This window comes from Penicillium canariense (genome assembly GCF_028826845.1).
Source record: "Penicillium canariense strain IBT 26290 chromosome Unknown utg000002l_segment0_segment0, whole genome shotgun sequence".
NCBI lineage: Eukaryota > Fungi > Ascomycota > Eurotiomycetes > Eurotiales > Aspergillaceae > Penicillium > Penicillium canariense.
Window position 1 is genome coordinate 1,392,546 of NW_026622729.1, and position 17,388 is coordinate 1,409,933.

General features: G+C 54.4%; 6 protein-coding genes across 6 annotated transcripts; all 6 read left to right on the forward strand.

Moving 5' to 3' along the window:
* Nucleotides 1–2,180: 2,180 nt before the first annotated feature.
* On the forward strand, nucleotides 2,181–3,320 carry N7482_003715 (uncharacterized protein; the record flags this gene model as incomplete). Its single annotated transcript, XM_056685840.1, has 1 exon — nucleotides 2,181–3,320. The coding sequence occupies one exon, from the start codon at nucleotides 2,181–2,183 to the stop codon at nucleotides 3,318–3,320; it is 1,140 nt and encodes a 379-aa protein (XP_056544582.1).
* Nucleotides 3,321–4,180: 860 nt separating this feature from the next.
* N7482_003716 (uncharacterized protein) lies at nucleotides 4,181–4,894 on the forward strand (the record flags this gene model as incomplete). Its single annotated transcript, XM_056685841.1, has 2 exons — nucleotides 4,181–4,403; nucleotides 4,479–4,894. The coding sequence occupies 2 exons, from the start codon at nucleotides 4,181–4,183 to the stop codon at nucleotides 4,892–4,894; spliced, it is 639 nt and encodes a 212-aa protein (XP_056544583.1).
* Nucleotides 4,895–8,940: 4,046 nt separating this feature from the next.
* Nucleotides 8,941–12,828, forward strand: N7482_003717 (uncharacterized protein; the record flags this gene model as incomplete). Its single annotated transcript, XM_056685842.1, has 1 exon — nucleotides 8,941–12,828. The coding sequence occupies one exon, from the start codon at nucleotides 8,941–8,943 to the stop codon at nucleotides 12,826–12,828; it is 3,888 nt and encodes a 1,295-aa protein (XP_056544584.1).
* Nucleotides 12,829–13,813: 985 nt separating this feature from the next.
* Nucleotides 13,814–14,629, forward strand: N7482_003718 (uncharacterized protein; the record flags this gene model as incomplete). The annotated part of the gene is made up of 1 exon (XM_056685843.1): nucleotides 13,814–14,629. The coding sequence occupies one exon, from the start codon at nucleotides 13,814–13,816 to the stop codon at nucleotides 14,627–14,629; it is 816 nt and encodes a 271-aa protein (XP_056544585.1).
* A 431-nt stretch (nucleotides 14,630–15,060) lies between these two features.
* N7482_003719 (p24 family protein) lies at nucleotides 15,061–15,897 on the forward strand (the record flags this gene model as incomplete). Its single annotated transcript, XM_056685844.1, has 3 exons — nucleotides 15,061–15,267; nucleotides 15,380–15,506; nucleotides 15,578–15,897. 3 exons carry the CDS (start codon nucleotides 15,061–15,063, stop codon nucleotides 15,895–15,897), a joined length of 654 nt encoding a protein of 217 aa, XP_056544586.1.
* A 661-nt stretch (nucleotides 15,898–16,558) lies between these two features.
* On the forward strand, nucleotides 16,559–17,341 carry N7482_003720 (succinate dehydrogenase assembly factor 2; the record flags this gene model as incomplete). Its single annotated transcript, XM_056685845.1, has 2 exons — nucleotides 16,559–16,844; nucleotides 16,902–17,341. The coding sequence occupies 2 exons, from the start codon at nucleotides 16,559–16,561 to the stop codon at nucleotides 17,339–17,341; spliced, it is 726 nt and encodes a 241-aa protein (XP_056544587.1).
* Nucleotides 17,342–17,388: the final 47 nt, after the last annotated feature.

Sequence of the window (17,388 nt, forward strand, 5' to 3'; positions counted from 1 at the left end):
TGAAGCTGGAATGTGGGTCGGGGATGTTTGAAGGCTGGGTGGAATGTCACGCCCGCTCCAACAATGCACCTAAAAGTCCCTTGGAATTTGAGAGACAGATAGGCCGTTGAGGCTCCCATGCGGCGTATGGCTATGCGAGGAAGAAAGTCCCGATCTGCAGAGGATCGTCGGCCGTCTGTCCTGCGGTTGGCTCTTCTCGAATTGATCCTGTATTCTATAATTATCCACCCTTTTTAAAGAATCGTAGCCGAAGATTCCTGGAGAAACCATCGAATGCATCAGACTATCAGTCCTTGGGCCACGTCTGGAAGGAACCTTCTTTGAACTGTGCCAGGGATCATCGAATCAAAGACCTCCCCAGGGCATCGCGACAGGGGATATGTGAGTTCCTTGGGTATTCTTCGTTTCTCAGGGCACCGTTAAGCCAAATCCGGTCATGGACAGCCAAGCCCTCGGGCGGGTGTCCATTCGCAGAGATATGGGTTAAAGGGGGTCAACACTTCCTTGTAAGAGAGACCGGTATTAGGTGCGCATTGATGCGTCGGCGCTGGTATACGCCCGACTAGGCCGGTGAAAGGACTGAAAAAATGATTTGATTTCTCACTTAAAACGCGTGAATGCATGTTAATGAAACCTGCCGAGCCTTTGGTTCTGGTCTTCTTCTATGGAGCTCAATGCGACAAAAAGTGCACTGGGGCTCTCGAGTCGAATCAGTCGCGGCGGTCGTCCCTGCAACACTGGCATTTCAGGAGGCAGCGCAGGTTGGGGCTGGCATGAGGCGCCCAGTGTGGGCATTAGCGCCTTTCAATTCGTTACATGCACTGTGCAATTCCTGATCATTGTAAGCTGGGCCCAGGAGATGGCCATTCGGTCCGGCCTTGGGCACAGCTCTTGCCCAGTAGACAGGGCCAACCACGTCAAAGTACAGCCTAACCGCTTGACAGATCAGTGCATTAGTTCAAGTAGCGCCTGAAGATACCTGTCAAATAAGTCGGCTAGCACCTCTTTTCCTCTTTCTTCTGCTCGTTTTCCCACGAGTTGTCCTCGAAGAGTTTCGAACTCCTCCGAAGCTCTCTGAAAACCTCCTCGAAAGACCTCTTTGGGAAATCATAGGAAAGCAACTTCACAGCATCTTCATCGGAACAGCTCCTTGCATTGCTGGAGACCTCCCGAGGTTTCCCTTGCTGTTTCGTACGCCATCCACCGCTAAGGTTGCCGGCACTTGAACCGCGGATCCAGAGCAATCGATCGGCGAAGCGGCGGCTGACTCAGAATGACGAGAGATCTCGTGAGGCGACCACCACAGACCAGCTGACAGAATTCCATTGATTTTTCCATCTTTGCTTGTTTTGAGCACTTTGTCGCCCTCTCTCGACTGTTACCTAAGCCCAGTTCTGTCGGCTGCCTTCCTTCAACAGCCTTGCCTGGTTATCCTTCGCCTTCCCGACGGTTGCCGCTGCCCCCGAAAGAGGATTTGCCGGTGACTCAACACCCTTCTGAGGAGGCACCCCGCGGAACGTGGGCTCTCACCTCGGTCATCACAACTTCTCCTCACCATCCTGGTCTCCTGACCATCCACCTCCACCTTGGAATCTCGCTCAACGACCAACAGGCCTCTCGCGAGTGAATCTTCATCCACCCACTGCCGTGAAGGCCCCGCCACAATCCTGTGACATTCCGGTGCCGGTTGCATTGCTTCGCCAAAATACCACGATCTCCTTTGCCTCCTCGTCTTGCCCCGTCACCACATCCCTGACACCACACTGAGTTTGAGTGGATTCTCGTCTTCGACTCGTCTTCTCTGCGACGGAAATCCCACGTTGAATTGCTTCGCGCGCAGTCTTCCAGAACAATACCCGAAGAGTCGCAGGGCAGAGGAAAGACCTCGACCGACCGCAATTACCACGATCCAACACCACACGCGCACAATATGTATTCGCTGCCTATTCATGCTGGGGAATGCCCCGTCCAGTTTCCTTAAGTGATCACACGATCACCGTGTGCCTCACCATGGACCGTTCTCCGTGTATTCGAGGCCATCCTCGCCACTCTATTATCTCGACTTTCCACTAGTTTCTCAACGCCTCTATCCACCACGTACCGGGCCGTAGCGAGGCTCGAAATCTGTCAGGAATATTCGTGGTATTATAAAGATTCGCGAAAACATTGCTATGCCCAAGATGGCCGCCACCCCCGCCACCCACCGGGAGTCTTGGGATTCACTTTCCTCCACTTTTGCGCACCTGGAAGTGTCTTTCTCGCAAGACAGTTGCTACGGTTCTGATGAAGTGTCTGTCTCATCCAAAAATCTTGCTCCGCTGCAGACCAGTACCGAGACCTTTATCGACAAACGCGAGACCAATCTGCACCCACTCTTGAAGTCGATCCTCAAGAACTCCACCTCCGACGTCACCTCCGACATTCAAGATGATGTCAACGATACTGAATCTGAGTCCGGTTATGGCTCAGACGATATTGAATTTGATTTCGATGCTCTCTCAGAGGACGATGAAGATGAGGACGACGATGGCGACATGTCCGATTTTTCTATCTGGGAGGAGACATCGCAGGATGTCCCTGAGACGCGGGAAGACCGCACTGACACTTTCGATGATACATTCATCGAGTTTGGGCCCTCTGTTCGTTTTGCTCCCAAGATCGAATATATCAGCAGCCCTGGGCTCTCTGAGGACGATGAGACCCCTGACGTTCAGATAACATGTCATGAGATGATGATGCTGGCACTTCAATCTGGCTCTGCAAGCTCTTCGTTCCTCTCAGAGGACGACGTCAGTGACGACGATGACAGCGATCACTCTCATCGAGAGTTCGTTCGCAATTGTGCCAACTCTCCTGAGGACTTCACTCGCGATGCGATCGATGTCGATCGCCAGCTGTTTGTCGCCTACATGAACGGTATTCACGGAATAGCCGACGCCAAATACAAAACCTACATTCGCACCCAGGCAGACAACATTAGACTGGGCCACGAATGTGAGTTCATGCATCCGGACGATGCACCTTGCATGTATCTGGATTTGATCCAAAGCCATGTCATCGGAGTTTTCCGCAACCTCCTCTCCGTGGATGAATTGGACGACTTAGTCGTTCTTCGCCAGAAAGACGCCGCCGAGCAAGCAGACTCCAACTCCCCCGAGTGGGCTCAGAATCATCATCAAGTCCTTCTGGGCAAGGTCGAGCACTTCCTCCTGGACCGTCTGGCCAACGGCCGGGTCGATGTATGCCCGGATGAGATGAGCTTCTTTGCCGGCGGCATTGTCCATGCCCTCGGTACTCAGGATCTTCCTGCATCCAATTAGATCCACAAATGCTCCGGGTCTTTAAATAAAACAGAAGCTACGACGTTACGATTATGAACAACACCTTATTTCGGGTTCGCCTTCGGCAAAGGGTATTATCCTCTGGTTCACAACAACCGGGAAATGGAAAAGCGTTCGGGTTCCCAACAGCAACGCGGGCCATGGCTATGCGTCCTGTATTTTGTCTAGCTAGCTTTTGATATCTTTTCTTCCAAGATCTTGCAAACTTCAACCACTTCAGCTGTAGCTTCCCCCCTAGTGTCGTCGTCCGCTCTTGGAACCAGTAGTGGACGGACAGGACAGCCTCTCGCGTTGGTCCTGGCACCTACCCCTGCTGTCCATCCACAAGGATCTCGGGCGCCATTTGCCTCAACAAGGTCTAACTGTTCCTAAACGGTAACTCCAAGACCTTACCATTTGGTCCACCTGTAGCGTACGTCCGCAACCGGGTGTGCAATCGACTTGCACAGGGCATACTTACCAAGAGGGGTGGACGACAGAAAGAAGTATGTCCTAACCCCCTTGAGCTTATGGTCATACGAGCACGGTGGTGAATGATTTATATGGATTTAGCCACGACTCGAGTCTGAAGCTAACGGTCCATAAATGGAGCAGTCTCATTCATCTTTCTCCTCGTGAGCTCTCTTCAGGAACCATTTCGAAATTCCTTCTGGTCGGTCTTTCTGGAGTCCTTCGGGTGCTGATGTGGAATTGCCCAGGGCGATGAGAAGATAGTAGAGATCAAATACTCACCACGTCGAGATATGCTGCTGCATTGCCTACTCATCGGTGTAGGCCGGATCCCACCTTCCCTTCGCCAAATAAAGTTCACCCAACCCAATCCCAAACACAAGAGCCAAATGCCCCTCCGCCACAGTCTAGAATCCCACCACCCACGCCCACCCCTCGCTCGCTCCCGAAACGGGAGAGAGAGAAAGGCACGACCGCGTGTTTCAGACTTGATCCTAACTATCCCCCAAACCTGTCTCACCCCACTTCCCTCCCGAACGGCTCGGAAGCTAACTCCCGCGACCCCTGACACTGACACTCTCTCTGACATCTCCGCCCTCTTGGCTGCGACGAGTAGTCCCCGCGAATGAGCACTTCCGTCTGGTCGGCTGGCGACGACGGTTAAATCTGGCCACCTCGCTACGTTAGCGGACGTTGAGGCGTCGGAGAATTTCCAGGCTCCTTCCACATGCGGCAGGGATGGGCTGATGGCTGATGAGGTTTCAGGTGGGTTTGCGCCCGATGCTTTGTCCATGTTTTTGTGGCGTACTCCGTACCCAGCAATGATTGATATCGGTATCTCCGCTGGATGGGTTGGAGATGTTGCGGGCAACCTCATTGCGCGGGGCGTAGAGTGGTCATCCACTGTCTCTCCACTGGACAGGGACGACTTGGTCCTTCGTAAAGAGATTGAAATGTGGCTGCTAGTGGAGTTCTGCGAGGATTGCCATGGAGATCGACGACCGAGTGGTATCTCCAGGTCTCTCGCGCCCGGGAAGGATTTCGACTGTACGAAGTACTTCAAAGGAACGCACGAGCAACGCAGGTGCATCACGAACTACTAACGCCCTGCACCGCCCATACAGGGTCATTGTGTGACGCTCCTCGCTGATAAGCGGTCAAGTCAGGTCGGCGGCTCAAGTCAGGTCGTGAGGCTGGAGGTATCCAGTCGCCGTTTTGCCGGTGCTGATCACCTAACGGCGAGAGAAGCACAGACCGGTACACAGCGGAGTCGGATACATCCAAGTTTCCCTCATTCATGCCATGCGGTGAGGGGGACAGGCTGTTGAAATCAACGTCTGCGCGAGCAGTCGATTCCGGATGTATCGTGTTCGTGGTATGAACCTTATTCAAAAAGAGTTTGGATGCACACCTACCGCCAATCCGGTGTTCATCACCAATGGGATGATACTTCGCCATAAGATTTATGTATACGCCAGTCGCACATGAACAACATTGCACGCTGTTCGATATACTAGCGCTTCCTTTGCACAAACCCCCCCCCCCCCCCCCCTCCTCTCTCTGCCGTCTTAGCTTCGCGCGGTGTGGAGACCCGGAAGGATTGGCATGAAGAAGTCCAGTTTCTGACAGCGCCGAGTGCGGGAGTGGACCGTGTCCACCCACTATTGCCCTTCACTGGGGTGAGGCCGTGGACATCCTGATTTCCTCGCGTGCGGCTGGCGGGAATTGCCGGTTATGGCGACTCAACTGGGGCAAGCGAGCGATCAGCGCCCACTCTAGAAAATGGGTCCATGATGGGAATAGCCAATGGCCGTAGTGAGTGGCACGAATATTTGGTTATGATAACCTGCGGTGGATGGTGCGTCACACAGAACTTGGCTTCGGGGTCGAGTAGTTCAGGCGAGCTGGGGGGCTTGGGGGCACTGGTAGGACGAGATGAGATGAGATAGACATGGGATGAGCTGATTTCATGGCTAACTACGGAATACAGCACCACCAGATTAATTCCCCCTCTCCTAGCCCGAGCGGCCTGTGATAGCCGCCCATCCTCCTGCGCCCTATACGCTTAAGATAAGCATGCGTTTTGGGGTGCAGGGGAATTTCCTGGATAGACCAATCGCGGGCACAGGCAGTCAGTAGAAGTATGGTGAACCGGAGATGGGAAATGATATATCGCGAGCTGATCGCACTACCTTAAGCCCAGCACAGCACAGCCGTCCATAGAAACTCCCCTGGACGCGTCATGCAATACGTTGTATTTCCCAGTCTTCAACCTTGCCAGGAAAAAGCAACAGAGGTTGGCTGGGGGGCATAACAGAGCTACATGTATACAGAGCACGGAGCGTAAGCAAAAAGAGAGAGCTGCCTCCGCGGCTGCGGAGAGAACGCGGCATGCGAGATGGACAAGGAGACCCGGCCGCCGATCACGCCGGTCATAAAGTCATATATCTCCAGGACGCGAAGGCCCGCAGCATGACGATGCGACGCTTCTCACATGTGGTTTAGGATGATTCACGGGAAGGATTTCCGGGATCTGCCTCATGCTCAGGGGCTGCGATTGACCGCTCATTGAGACTGGATTTCGCCGCGAGGGCTCCACATCTCGACATAGTCCTCCGTCTGGCGCACCTGGTTCGCTGAGATGCCAGGGATGATCAGGGATGATCCCAGTCAATTTTAAGGACGGATAATGGGGTGATTGGGATGCATTGTCTGGCTGTGCTGAGGATCCTCGTCACTCCACCGGGCGTAAGCTTGAGTTGATCATGACATGGTACTTCGTAGAGCGCCGCTACTGCGAGCGCAACCGCCAGTGTTAGCCTCCATCGAGCCACCGAGGATGCGTCGCATTTTCTGGAATCCACGGATTCTCCGAGCCATTCTCTCTGCCATGGGGTGCTCCCGCACATCAGTTCGCGCACGGTGGACATCAGGTAGGGTGGCTGTGGCTGTGATTGGAGGGTCCCACACGATGATCGTTGTGATCGACGGAGGTCAGAATACATCTCCTGGGCTGGATTTACCAAAACTCCTCGGTACATGGTACCGGTCCTATTGGTTCGACTGGGTCCATGTACCATGCTGGATTCGTCACACGAGGACGGGGGACGTGAGGACGTGGGGAGACCTTGCACGTCGTCATTTGGCCGGACGGGATCGGGGAGGAAGGACAGGCCAAGTGCGAGATGCGAGGCGCGAGGCGCGAGGTGCGATCAGGATCCGATCCATCGATCTTGGGGGGTGCGAATGATATCCGGCTGAGACGATATACGAAAAATCGGGCATGGGAGGACCTGGTAGATCGGGCAAGACCCGAGACCACGTTGGCCGGGTGTCGACTATCGAGTCGCTCATCTCAGGAATGCGCCTTATTGGGCCATTGGGGGCCCGAAGCCGCTGATTCTGATCGAGCGCATCGGTGCCTCGTGGGGCGTGCGATTCCCCGTCTCGGGGGAAGTTCCATGGAACGAGGGGTGAGGCCGAAGGAACGTGTGCGTACTCGGAAGATTGTACAGTGCCGGTGGAGTCCTACGACCTATGAGCCAGACCACGGATGTGGTGGGCTCCACCTTGCCAGGCTAATAAAAGCAGGGGGTTTGCGCCCCGCGGAGTGGCCGAGTGGAAGGCATGGAACTGCGATCGAAGCCTACTCCGGAGGTATGGACGAAACGAGCCGACCATCATGGAAATCATAGAAACTATGTAAACTATGTACGGAGGAAACTACGGGAAAGGGCCAGGGTGGAAAGGACTCCGCACAGTACGGTTCCAGCGGCCGATGAGCTGACTGGAGAAAGCCAGAATCCAATAATGCGCCCTCAACGGGCAAGGCGTGAAAGACTAACTATCACTGGGCCCCCGATCCAATGCCATCGGCAGACGGCGATTGGCAGTGCCAGTCCCGTCGACCGAGACGACCCAGACGATCCAGACAATCGCCCCTGATAGAGCCGGATAGCGCACTCTTGGGGCCTGTCGATCGGTTCATTCAACCCGCGACCCCTGGTTTCTTCATCGCGATAGGCCGTCCAGCCCCGTCACCTCAGGGGTGGACCATGGTTGCGAAGGGAGGTATTCAGGCAGGTACGATGGGAGGTGAGAGGGTGTCACGACCTGCGATGTCTCCTACGGAGTACTTCGGGGGTACTCAGAAGTGGCCGGAGGTGGAGAGAAGAGACGCGGTCGTAGCCACGTCGTGGCGGAAAAGAAGAGTGGCCCCTCGTGCGGGCTGTGCACGCTCCCCGTTTCCAAAGTCAAAGCACGCACATTGTAGTACTCCCAAATCAGGACATTGTTCTGCCGTACGGAGTCCAGTACGGAGTCCAGTACGGGGCATAGTGAAATCAAATACTCCGTACTCAGGACCGAAAAGATATCCACTTCTTTTTCTTATTTATTTTTTGTCCGATCTGATCCCCCCCGGAGGACTATGTATGCCATTCGGCCAGCTCCATAAATTATTCTTCGGTAGTCGACCCCGAATCAACCAGTCTCCACTCACCACGACCGGGGGGAAAGGTCATAGTGAGCTGCGCCGGAATAATTAGAATAATTAGGCTACTCCATCCTGACCCTATTCCTGCCCGCTCCTCTCCTGCCCTCCCTCCCCCCATAACCCCGACGACACTCGTTTCACGGATGCTGAAATCGCGGACGGCATGATTACTCGCTTTCGCGCCGGTCAACACGGGTATGTGAGAATTTCCCTTGCTTTGCGCCATGTTCGGCGGACGTTGCCTGCCTGCATGGCCCCTCAGAGTCGTACGAACTCGGCCAAAGGCGACGCCAACCGCCAAAGGAAGACAAAAAAAGGCCCCCAGGGGGCGCAATGGCTGCAATGGCCGCATGGCCCCCAATGATCCCCCCATGTGTCTGGATGTCAGCTTTCACGACAGAAGAATGTTTCGGGCTGACCTTGCGCCTGGTGGGAGTACAGGATGATTTAGAGATTTGATTCCGACCCAGTCCCGCTTCTGCAACACACCTCCCACACCTCTCACACCCTCCCAATCGAGGGTCGCGAAACCCGGAACCCCGAAGAGAGAGAGGGAGAGAGGGAAAACACGAACGCCCACCGAGGCTCGCAAAAGCAATAACCCGCTTGGTCATCCACGAGAGAACGCCCCGGGACCAGCCCGATTTCCTCGCGATGCAACATTACAAAGGATCTGATTTCCTGGACGCTGGGACCTTGTGCCGTTCGCGCAGCAGCACCAGTCTCTCCAGCGACTCGCAACACCCCCGAGTCAACCTCATGGCGCCTCCCTCAGTTCGCCCGCCGCCGGCCTTCATCTCGTCCTCCGCGGCCTCGGAGATCATCACCTCCGACCAAGAGTTCAACACCGCCGACTTTGTCGCCGACGATGAGGAGACCGGTGCCGGCGCAAACGCGCTGGTCACCCCCGCCGCGCTCGCCCTGCTGAACAGCTTCCTTGACAACCTCCTGTTCAATGTCCTGGCCGGGTCCAAGTCGACCCAGCTCGCCTGCATTCGACCCGCGCTCGCAGACGTACTGAAGCCGCGACTGGCCTCGGAGGTGGTGGCCACCGCCGATGAGGAGTTGAGCGAGTATATGGGAGGCGCGGAGGATGAGCAGGCGGAATTTCGGGGCGGACAGGAACCGGGCGGCGATTTCGATCTCGTTCGCTCGTGGAGACTGACACGCCTGCGCTGTATGGTATACACTCGGCTAGGTGACATGGAAGAGGAGGATGAGGATGAGTTTATTGCGCAGGAGGGCCTGGGGGAGACCGAGGGTGCACCCCGTAGGTTCACGAGCCACGTCAACAACATTACGCCAGCAGCAGCGATCTTCTTGACCTCGATTATCGAGTATATCGGCGAGCGAGCCCTTGTGATTGCTGGCGAGACGGCGCGCTCCCGATTGTCGGCGTCACTGAACGATAGCCAGGTCAATGCGGCCGATGAGCAGGAGGAGGAGGATCGGAAGCGCATCGACCGGCTCGTGGTGGAGGATCTGGATATGGAGAAACTGGCTCTCAATGCGACTCTCGGCCGGTTGTGGCGCACGTGGAGGAAGCGCAGACGCAACACGACACTCTCGCGGACCTTGTCTCACGAGTCCTTCCGTCGCCGCGGTTACAATACCCTCGCGAACAGCCGGAAGAGCAGCATTGCGACCATCGAGGAGCCTTTGACCCCTCAAGACCCCCTCCCGGAGGAGATTCCGGCCCCGGTCGACCCTGCCACTGTCCCTCTTCCCATGGGCGATTATGATGTGCAGGAGATTGAGGTTCCCGGCTACTCTGCCGAGTTGGAGGGTGAGGTGCAGACCATGCAGGCCATGGTGGCGCACAAAGTGCGACCGCGCAGTCTGATGGTCTTGTCGTCGCCATCCCTCGCTCCCAAGTCCCCGGGGTCAAGCAATGGGTCTCCGGTGAGTGCTGGGGCCATTGACAATGCCAAGAGCCTTCGCCATGCTCGCTCGAGGTCGTTGCCCAATGCGGCGGCCAGCCCACCGCGCCAGGTCCCGCAGGCTGACCATGCTGCCACCGCCGATCAGCCGTCTCCTAGTACCTCCGAGGAGAAAAGGCAGCTCGAAACCATGTACGAGGATGACGAGTCAGCGGAGTATGTAGATGCGGAAGAGAATGCCCCTGGCATCGCGATCACCACGTCACACGAGGAGGCCCTAAAGCAGTCTGCGGCGGAATCGGCAGAGAAGGACAGGATGTCCGTGGTGCAGGAGGAGGAGGAGGAACCACCGGCGTCGCCTCCGGCTGCTGCATCTGCTGCTGTTGCGGCTCCTCCAGTCAACGAGACAGTTGCGTCCTTGCGATCGCTTGAGGATGAGGATGACGACGTTACGACCGATCACAGCGCTGGTGTTTTGGTCGCATCCCTAGGCGATTCACCAACCAAGGATCCCGAGGTGATCGAGGGGCGAGGGATGTGTGAGAAGCCCACGCTGACGTCGACAATCCAGCGACCCAGACGGAAGCCCAGCAGGGATCCTGCACTCCTCAATGCAAAGCCGATCTTTGAAGATACTAGTGAATCCGACATGCAGTCGGTCGTCGAGAAGCCGCCAGCGACGCAAGGGGCCGAGTCCACACCCGCACCATCTGCCGCCTCTATCGAGGCTATCAATTCTCCTGGCGACAATAGCGATGTTGGTGATGGCGATCAGAATAAATCCGCCATGACTTCCACGCCTGCGATCGTGCCTGAGATCAAGCAAGCGATGCCCAAGGAGCCTCAGGAGCCTCAGGGGCCGACTGTTGAAAAATCCACCGAGCCGACCGAGACTACTAAGCCCACGGAACAAAATTCTGACGCTCAAGAGCTTGCTGACATTTCCGACTCCTCTTATCCGGTATCTGCTACGGAGAGCGAGCGATCGGAACGATCCCGCCGCCACAGACCCAGTCCACTCGTGGTCACGGCTAGCAACCGCACCTCTAGCAACCGCAGTTCTCCAACAGTTGAGCAGCGAGCTGCAGTTCAGCGCATGCCTCGCCCAAATACCTCAGTATCGTCCTCTATTCAGGTCAAAACCCGTCGTTCGGACAGTGTCGGCAGTGCTCGTGATAAGCGTCCAGTCACCGCTGGTTCTACTACATCTCAAGTGTCTAGCAAACTGAAGGGTTTCATGAATCGCCCACCGGGGGAGTCTCCCTCGCTGCGTCTCCGTAGCTCATCCGAGACAAGCCGGGCATCTGGTAGCGCAGGCTCTGTGGATAACGACGCTACGGACCTCGACAAGTTGATTAACAGCGACGAGACGATCCATTTCACACTGACGCCCCGAAGCGTCCGCGAGATGACTTTTCCGGATATTCCTCGACCGATCCCGCGGTCTGACACCACGAACACCACTGATCTCGCTGATTTCATCAAGAACACGGGTCCACCAGGAGAGGACCCTCGGTCACAAAATCCTCTATCTTCTCGGCACGCCGGCGACAGGAACTTTGGGCATACCAAGTCCGCCGAGTCTCCAAAGCATATTCCCATCGCTTCCCGGGTATCTTTGCACCAGAAGCCCTCTGCAACGGGACAAGCGCGCGAACCCCGTTCTACGGACATGACTAGCTCACCCGTTCGACCCCCATCTAGCTTGTCCACCAGCACTACCAACACGTCTCGTTTGACCCCACAAAGGACCCGTCTCCAGGCTCGTCCTGCTGAGACAAGAGGCTCGCAGACCTCCGAACTCATTGATTTCATTCGCGAGGGCCCACCGCAGCCCGGCGCACATCGTATCCCACGTACGGTTGCACCATTCCGCAACACCATCGACTCAGATGATCTCCAATTCGAATCTTCGCAGAATGAGAAGGATCACACCACCAGCAGCTCATTTGCCAGTAGCCGGGATGGTTCTACGCCGAGCAAGTCCCTGACGTCCTTTGGCTCGCGGACCGGACTGCTGGACTCGGCCAACCGCGGGAACGATCAAACGAAGTTTGCGCCAACAAGCGCTGCGATGCAAGATGACACTCGCCCTGTCCCTGTCCGCAAGCAGCGTCGCGTTCCAGGCCGCGCCTCGGACCCGTACGCCATCGACGACGACGATGATGATGACGACCTGCTCCACGAACTCATCAGCGCTAAGCCGCCCCAGCGCGAGGAGGAAAGCCTGATGGACTTCCTGCGTAGCACACCCCCTCCCGACATCGAACAGTCACAACCTCAGCCGCTCAACATCACCATTCCCTCCTACAAACCCATTGGCTTTGCGAGCTCCACGAGCATGAAATCCCGGCTCATGCGCAGCACCACCTCCGCCGACAAGTCCCCTTCTTCCAAGATGTCCATCAGCTCCCTCCGCTCCCAGAGCACTCTCAACTCCCAGCCGCCCCAAGCCTCCAACTACTCCTACAAGGTCGGCAGGGAGCGCAACCCGGCCACCATCCCATCCGCGTCCAACAGGCAGACCGAGACGTCCGCGCTGGCAGACTTCCTCCGCAACACCGGGCCCCCAGAGCCGCCTGCCGGACGGGCTGGAGGCTCTAAGGCGAAAGAGGGCGGTTTCTCGCGCTTCTTCGTGCGCCGAAGGAAGGTTGAGGTGTAAACTCAGCTCAACCCACTCCATCCCACCCCAGTCTCCTCATCTGGATTCATTTACAAACTCGATGTCATGCTTTGAGCGTTTCAGCTTATCTAACGATCCACATACCTCATGTCCATCGTTTTGTTTGAGAACATTTTTCTTCTTCCGTCTCAACTTTCTCTTTCCTCAACATTTACGCTATCATTTGTTTTTATAGAGCTTCACGCCCTGTGGTATTTACCTTATCTCTCGTTGCTTGTATCATACAGCTACACCCAGGTGGCTTTTTCGTTGTTGCACTTTTCCTCTTTGTTTCAATGTTCTTTCCTTGATATGAACGGAACTGAACTGCTTACCCTCCACGCTCGGTGGATGTGATACTCTACAGAACTGAACGACTAATATGGACCTTCACTTGAATTTATTTCCTTGTTCTCTTCTCTTCTTCTCCTGGGTTATCTTGGATATGTCTATTTTCGATTCTTACCCCGTGTTTTGGTTTGACGGACGTCTTTGGTTTTTCCTTTTGTGAACTTTTGCGAGATACCATGTTTGAAGTCCTTGTGCCTGTATCTAAAAGCCTTGACGCTCGGAAACCATTTTCTTCATTTCACTTTCTTTCCCTGTAAACATGACTAGGAATTCTCTTGAGTCGAGTACATTATCACTTGATTCTCAGCAATTTGTTCGGTAAGAGGGCAGAAATTTGGTCCGACGACCATTCTAAACGGCTACCAGATATCTTAGACCCAAAACCATTTCGCTTTTGTCTCCCGTAGCCGGTGGATAAAAGTGTCATCATGAAGTAACCTATTCAGGGTATATTTTATATCATTTTGTTCTACCCCCAATTGGCAATAAAAGTAATTTTAAGTAATCTTCAAAGTAAGCGTTCAATCTCTCACTCCTCATTCACTTTGATCAATCCAATCTCTCACTCCTCATTCACTTTCTGATCAATTCATATCTCAAAATCTTCCTATTCATATGTTTTAGTATCACCAAGATGCCAAAGCACCAAGGCAGCTTCCTCAAAGATCTGCCCCCTTCGATCAAACGATGTAAATACCATGGAGAATCGCAATTCTTCGACGTCCTCAACTCCATACCTGATCGCTTCGAAGCCTCGATGGACACAAGCGAATACGTCCTATTTCATGCAAGCAAAGAGACCATCCAAACCATTTTCGATCCTCAAAACGCAGACACATCCATCAGACGATATTGCCGTGCATTTGATACAAACGAAGAACTTATCCTAGCCATCATGGCTTTAGTTCCACACGCTTGGGCGGCCGATATCATGAACAGCATGATTCGCGACAACGTATCGCAAATGGGGTTATTCTCTTCTCTCCGGGGATATCCAGGGGCACTTACTGAAAGGAAGAAGACGAAGGGGAAAGCGCCTGACTATGGCTGGGGACCCAAAAGAACAGCGCGTGGTCAACCCCTCTCACCCTCAGTTACGCTCGAGATTGCGATGTCGGAAACGGAGCCGAAATTGAATTCCGACGTCCGGTTTTGGTTGAACCCTGATGAAGGCAATGCCGACATATGCCTTACACTCCGGATCAATCGGTCTAAGCCAGAAATCCGGATTGAAAAGTGGGTGTGGCAAAACGACAGGATCCATCGCTCCCAGGTCACTTGGATTACCAAAAAAGGGGAGCAGACAAATGTCTCTCATCATCCTATCGTTATCTCGTTTGAAAGTCTATTCGGTCGCCAGCCAACTTGCCCGCGGGAGAAAGATGTCGAAATCTCACAACAACAACTGGAGGAAATCGCAGAGACTATTTGGGAAGGACAGGACTGGTAGATTGCTTTGTTAGTTCAGGTCATACGAAGGAAGGTTGCTGGAAATTTATACCAATTGAATTACCTCCGTCTATTCTCAAAGGATTTATCATTCGTGCCTATGGTTGATTCTACCAAGCTAGCCTGCGATTTGGGCAGAGGATAAAGAGGGCTCCCACTCTCAAATGTCCTTGTCTTGGGGCATATCGGTAATTAGATGTAGAAGCGACGTTGATCTGCCATGTTTGAGGTATCAATTCATGCACTAGGCATCGAATCCTCAACACAATTTGGTGAGGTTTGTCCTTAGAATATTGAGATGGCCAGGGATTGTGGCTGAGGAGATGTGGCGCAACCCCATGTCCTGCCGCGGAACATTGTTGATCCCACCCAAGTCCCCTTACCAGGTGGCATCAACAGCTCTCCTGTTTACCACCGACCAACCCGCCAACCATGGGCTCCTCTCCATTCACCATGAGGTCGATCCTCGCACTCTTCCTTCTCGTGGTACAGCTCGCGTCTGCCCTCAAATTCGATCTCCCCGCCACCTCGGGCAAGAACGAGCGATGCGTTCGCAACATTGTGTCGAAGGACCAGCTAGTCGTGGTCACAGCCATTGTGAGCGGCCAGAAGGGCGATGGTCAGAGAGTTAACATGCACGTATGTTCTACGCTTTCCGGGGAGCTCTGGGGGGTTCACTTCTGACGAAGAATGGTGAGGGAGGTTCGATGTGCGGAACGTGATGGCTAACGTACCGGCGTTTGCAATTCAGATCAAGGATGCTATGGGCAATGACCATGGTCGTCCGAAGGATATTGTGGGAGAAGTGCGCCAGGCGTTTACTTCAACCGCTGACACCGCGTTCGACGTGTGTCTTGAGAACCAGCTTGACAGCCGCAGTAAGTTCCCGTCAACACGCTTCGTTACCATGCCCATCCCGGGCCCACCACTAACCAAACTCCCGCTATAGACGCTGTCGCAAACCCCTCCCGTGAAATTGAACTCGATGTCGAAATCGGTGCCGACGCCCGCGACTGGTCTTCCATCCAAGCACAGGAGAAGCTCAAGCCCGTTGAGACCGATCTCCGCCGCATCGAGGAGATGGTTGCTGACATCGTCACGGAGATGGAGTACCTGCGCGCACGTGAGCAGCGCCTGCGCGATACCAACGAAAGCACCAATGAGCGAGTGAAGTGGTTCGCGTTCGGCACGATGGGCATGCTCGCCGGCCTGGGGGCGTGGCAGGTTGTGTACCTGCGGGCCTACTTCCGTTCCAAGCATCTCATTTAGATAGAATGAGATGCTGATTTTTTCTGTTAGTTTGAGTGGGGGACTGACGAGTTGCATACATGGTTTGGATGTTTCCGCATTTCTACTTGTTCGATCTTGGATTCGAAGTGCTGCTGCATGGGGAGTTTCGCTATGCTGGCTGTTTATGTACTCGCTCGTGTCTTTTGGCATTTCTGTTCTAATAGTCATGACCTGAATGATATAAAATACACGCCCTGCCGCAGGCAGAGGTTTAATCATTCACTTCCGTCACTGTAGTAGACACTTCTAGTACACTGTTTTTACCGTAAAGCAGCCGATAGATCTCTACTCTACTTCTAGATTAATTTGATCCATTAACGCCAAATTCAGCGACTGGATCAGTTGACGGCTATGACATTGTCTAATTGAGTCCTCTAACACATACGTCGTTTCAATGGATCTGCAGTATAGTATATCCCCATGCATCCCGAGGCCGCTGTGTAATCCCCGGCGATCCAGTGGAGCGGCCGACCGACAAACACTGCAAACATCGGGATATGCAGGCCCCGGAATACCTTTTTTCGGGTCAATACTCCAGATGATGTCAAGCCTGCATTAATAATTCCACGCTTATCACCACTTCTCTTCGCCTTCCACTGTTCCTAGTCAACCCTCGAGATATAGGGCTACAAATTCCACAATGTCTGCTTCGCGAATCATCAGTCGTTTGACGCGACCTGCGCCAGCATCATTCAACACGCGCTTGGCCTCGGCAATCAACCGTTCGTTTGGCACGACGGCTCTTCGCTTCAAGAACCCCGAAGACGCGTACACAGGAAAGCTCGAACATTTCACAGGTGGTCGGCAGGACCAGGGGCCGCAGAAGCCCGAATTGGAGGTGGGAGAGATGGAGGGCATCAAATTCAAGGTCGAGCCATTGAAGAGAGCTGGCGAGGATGCTACAACCATGCGAGCCCGGCTACTATGTTCGTCACCATGTGTTGTTTCCTTGATGAATACAATCTGACCATCTCACCCAACAGACCAAAGCCGCAAGCGCGGCATCCTTGAATCCGACCTCCTCCTCTCTACCTTTGCCGACGTCTACCTGCGCAACATGAGCCACGCCCAGTTGCAAGAGTATGACCGCTTCCTGGACGAGAATGACTGGGACATCTATTACTGGGCAACGCAAGACCCGCCCTCCGAGGTTCCCGAGGCGGCCAAACCTCCTAAGGAGGACACAGTCACGGAGACGTGGAAGAACACCGGCGCCAAGAGTGGCGAGTGGGCGCAGACAATCGGCGCATTCAAGGCGGCATACCGGCCTGTTCCATCGCGGTGGAGTGACTCGGAGGTGCTGCGGCTGCTAAGGGCGCATGTGCGCGATAAGAGTGCAACTGGCTTTGAGTCCGCGAAGAATAAGAAGACTGGTGGTGGCGGTGGTTTGGGCCGGATGCCTAATGTGCAGGTCTTCAACTAATTAGAAACTTGCAGCGTGTCTGATTGATTTATACTTGTATGATAGGT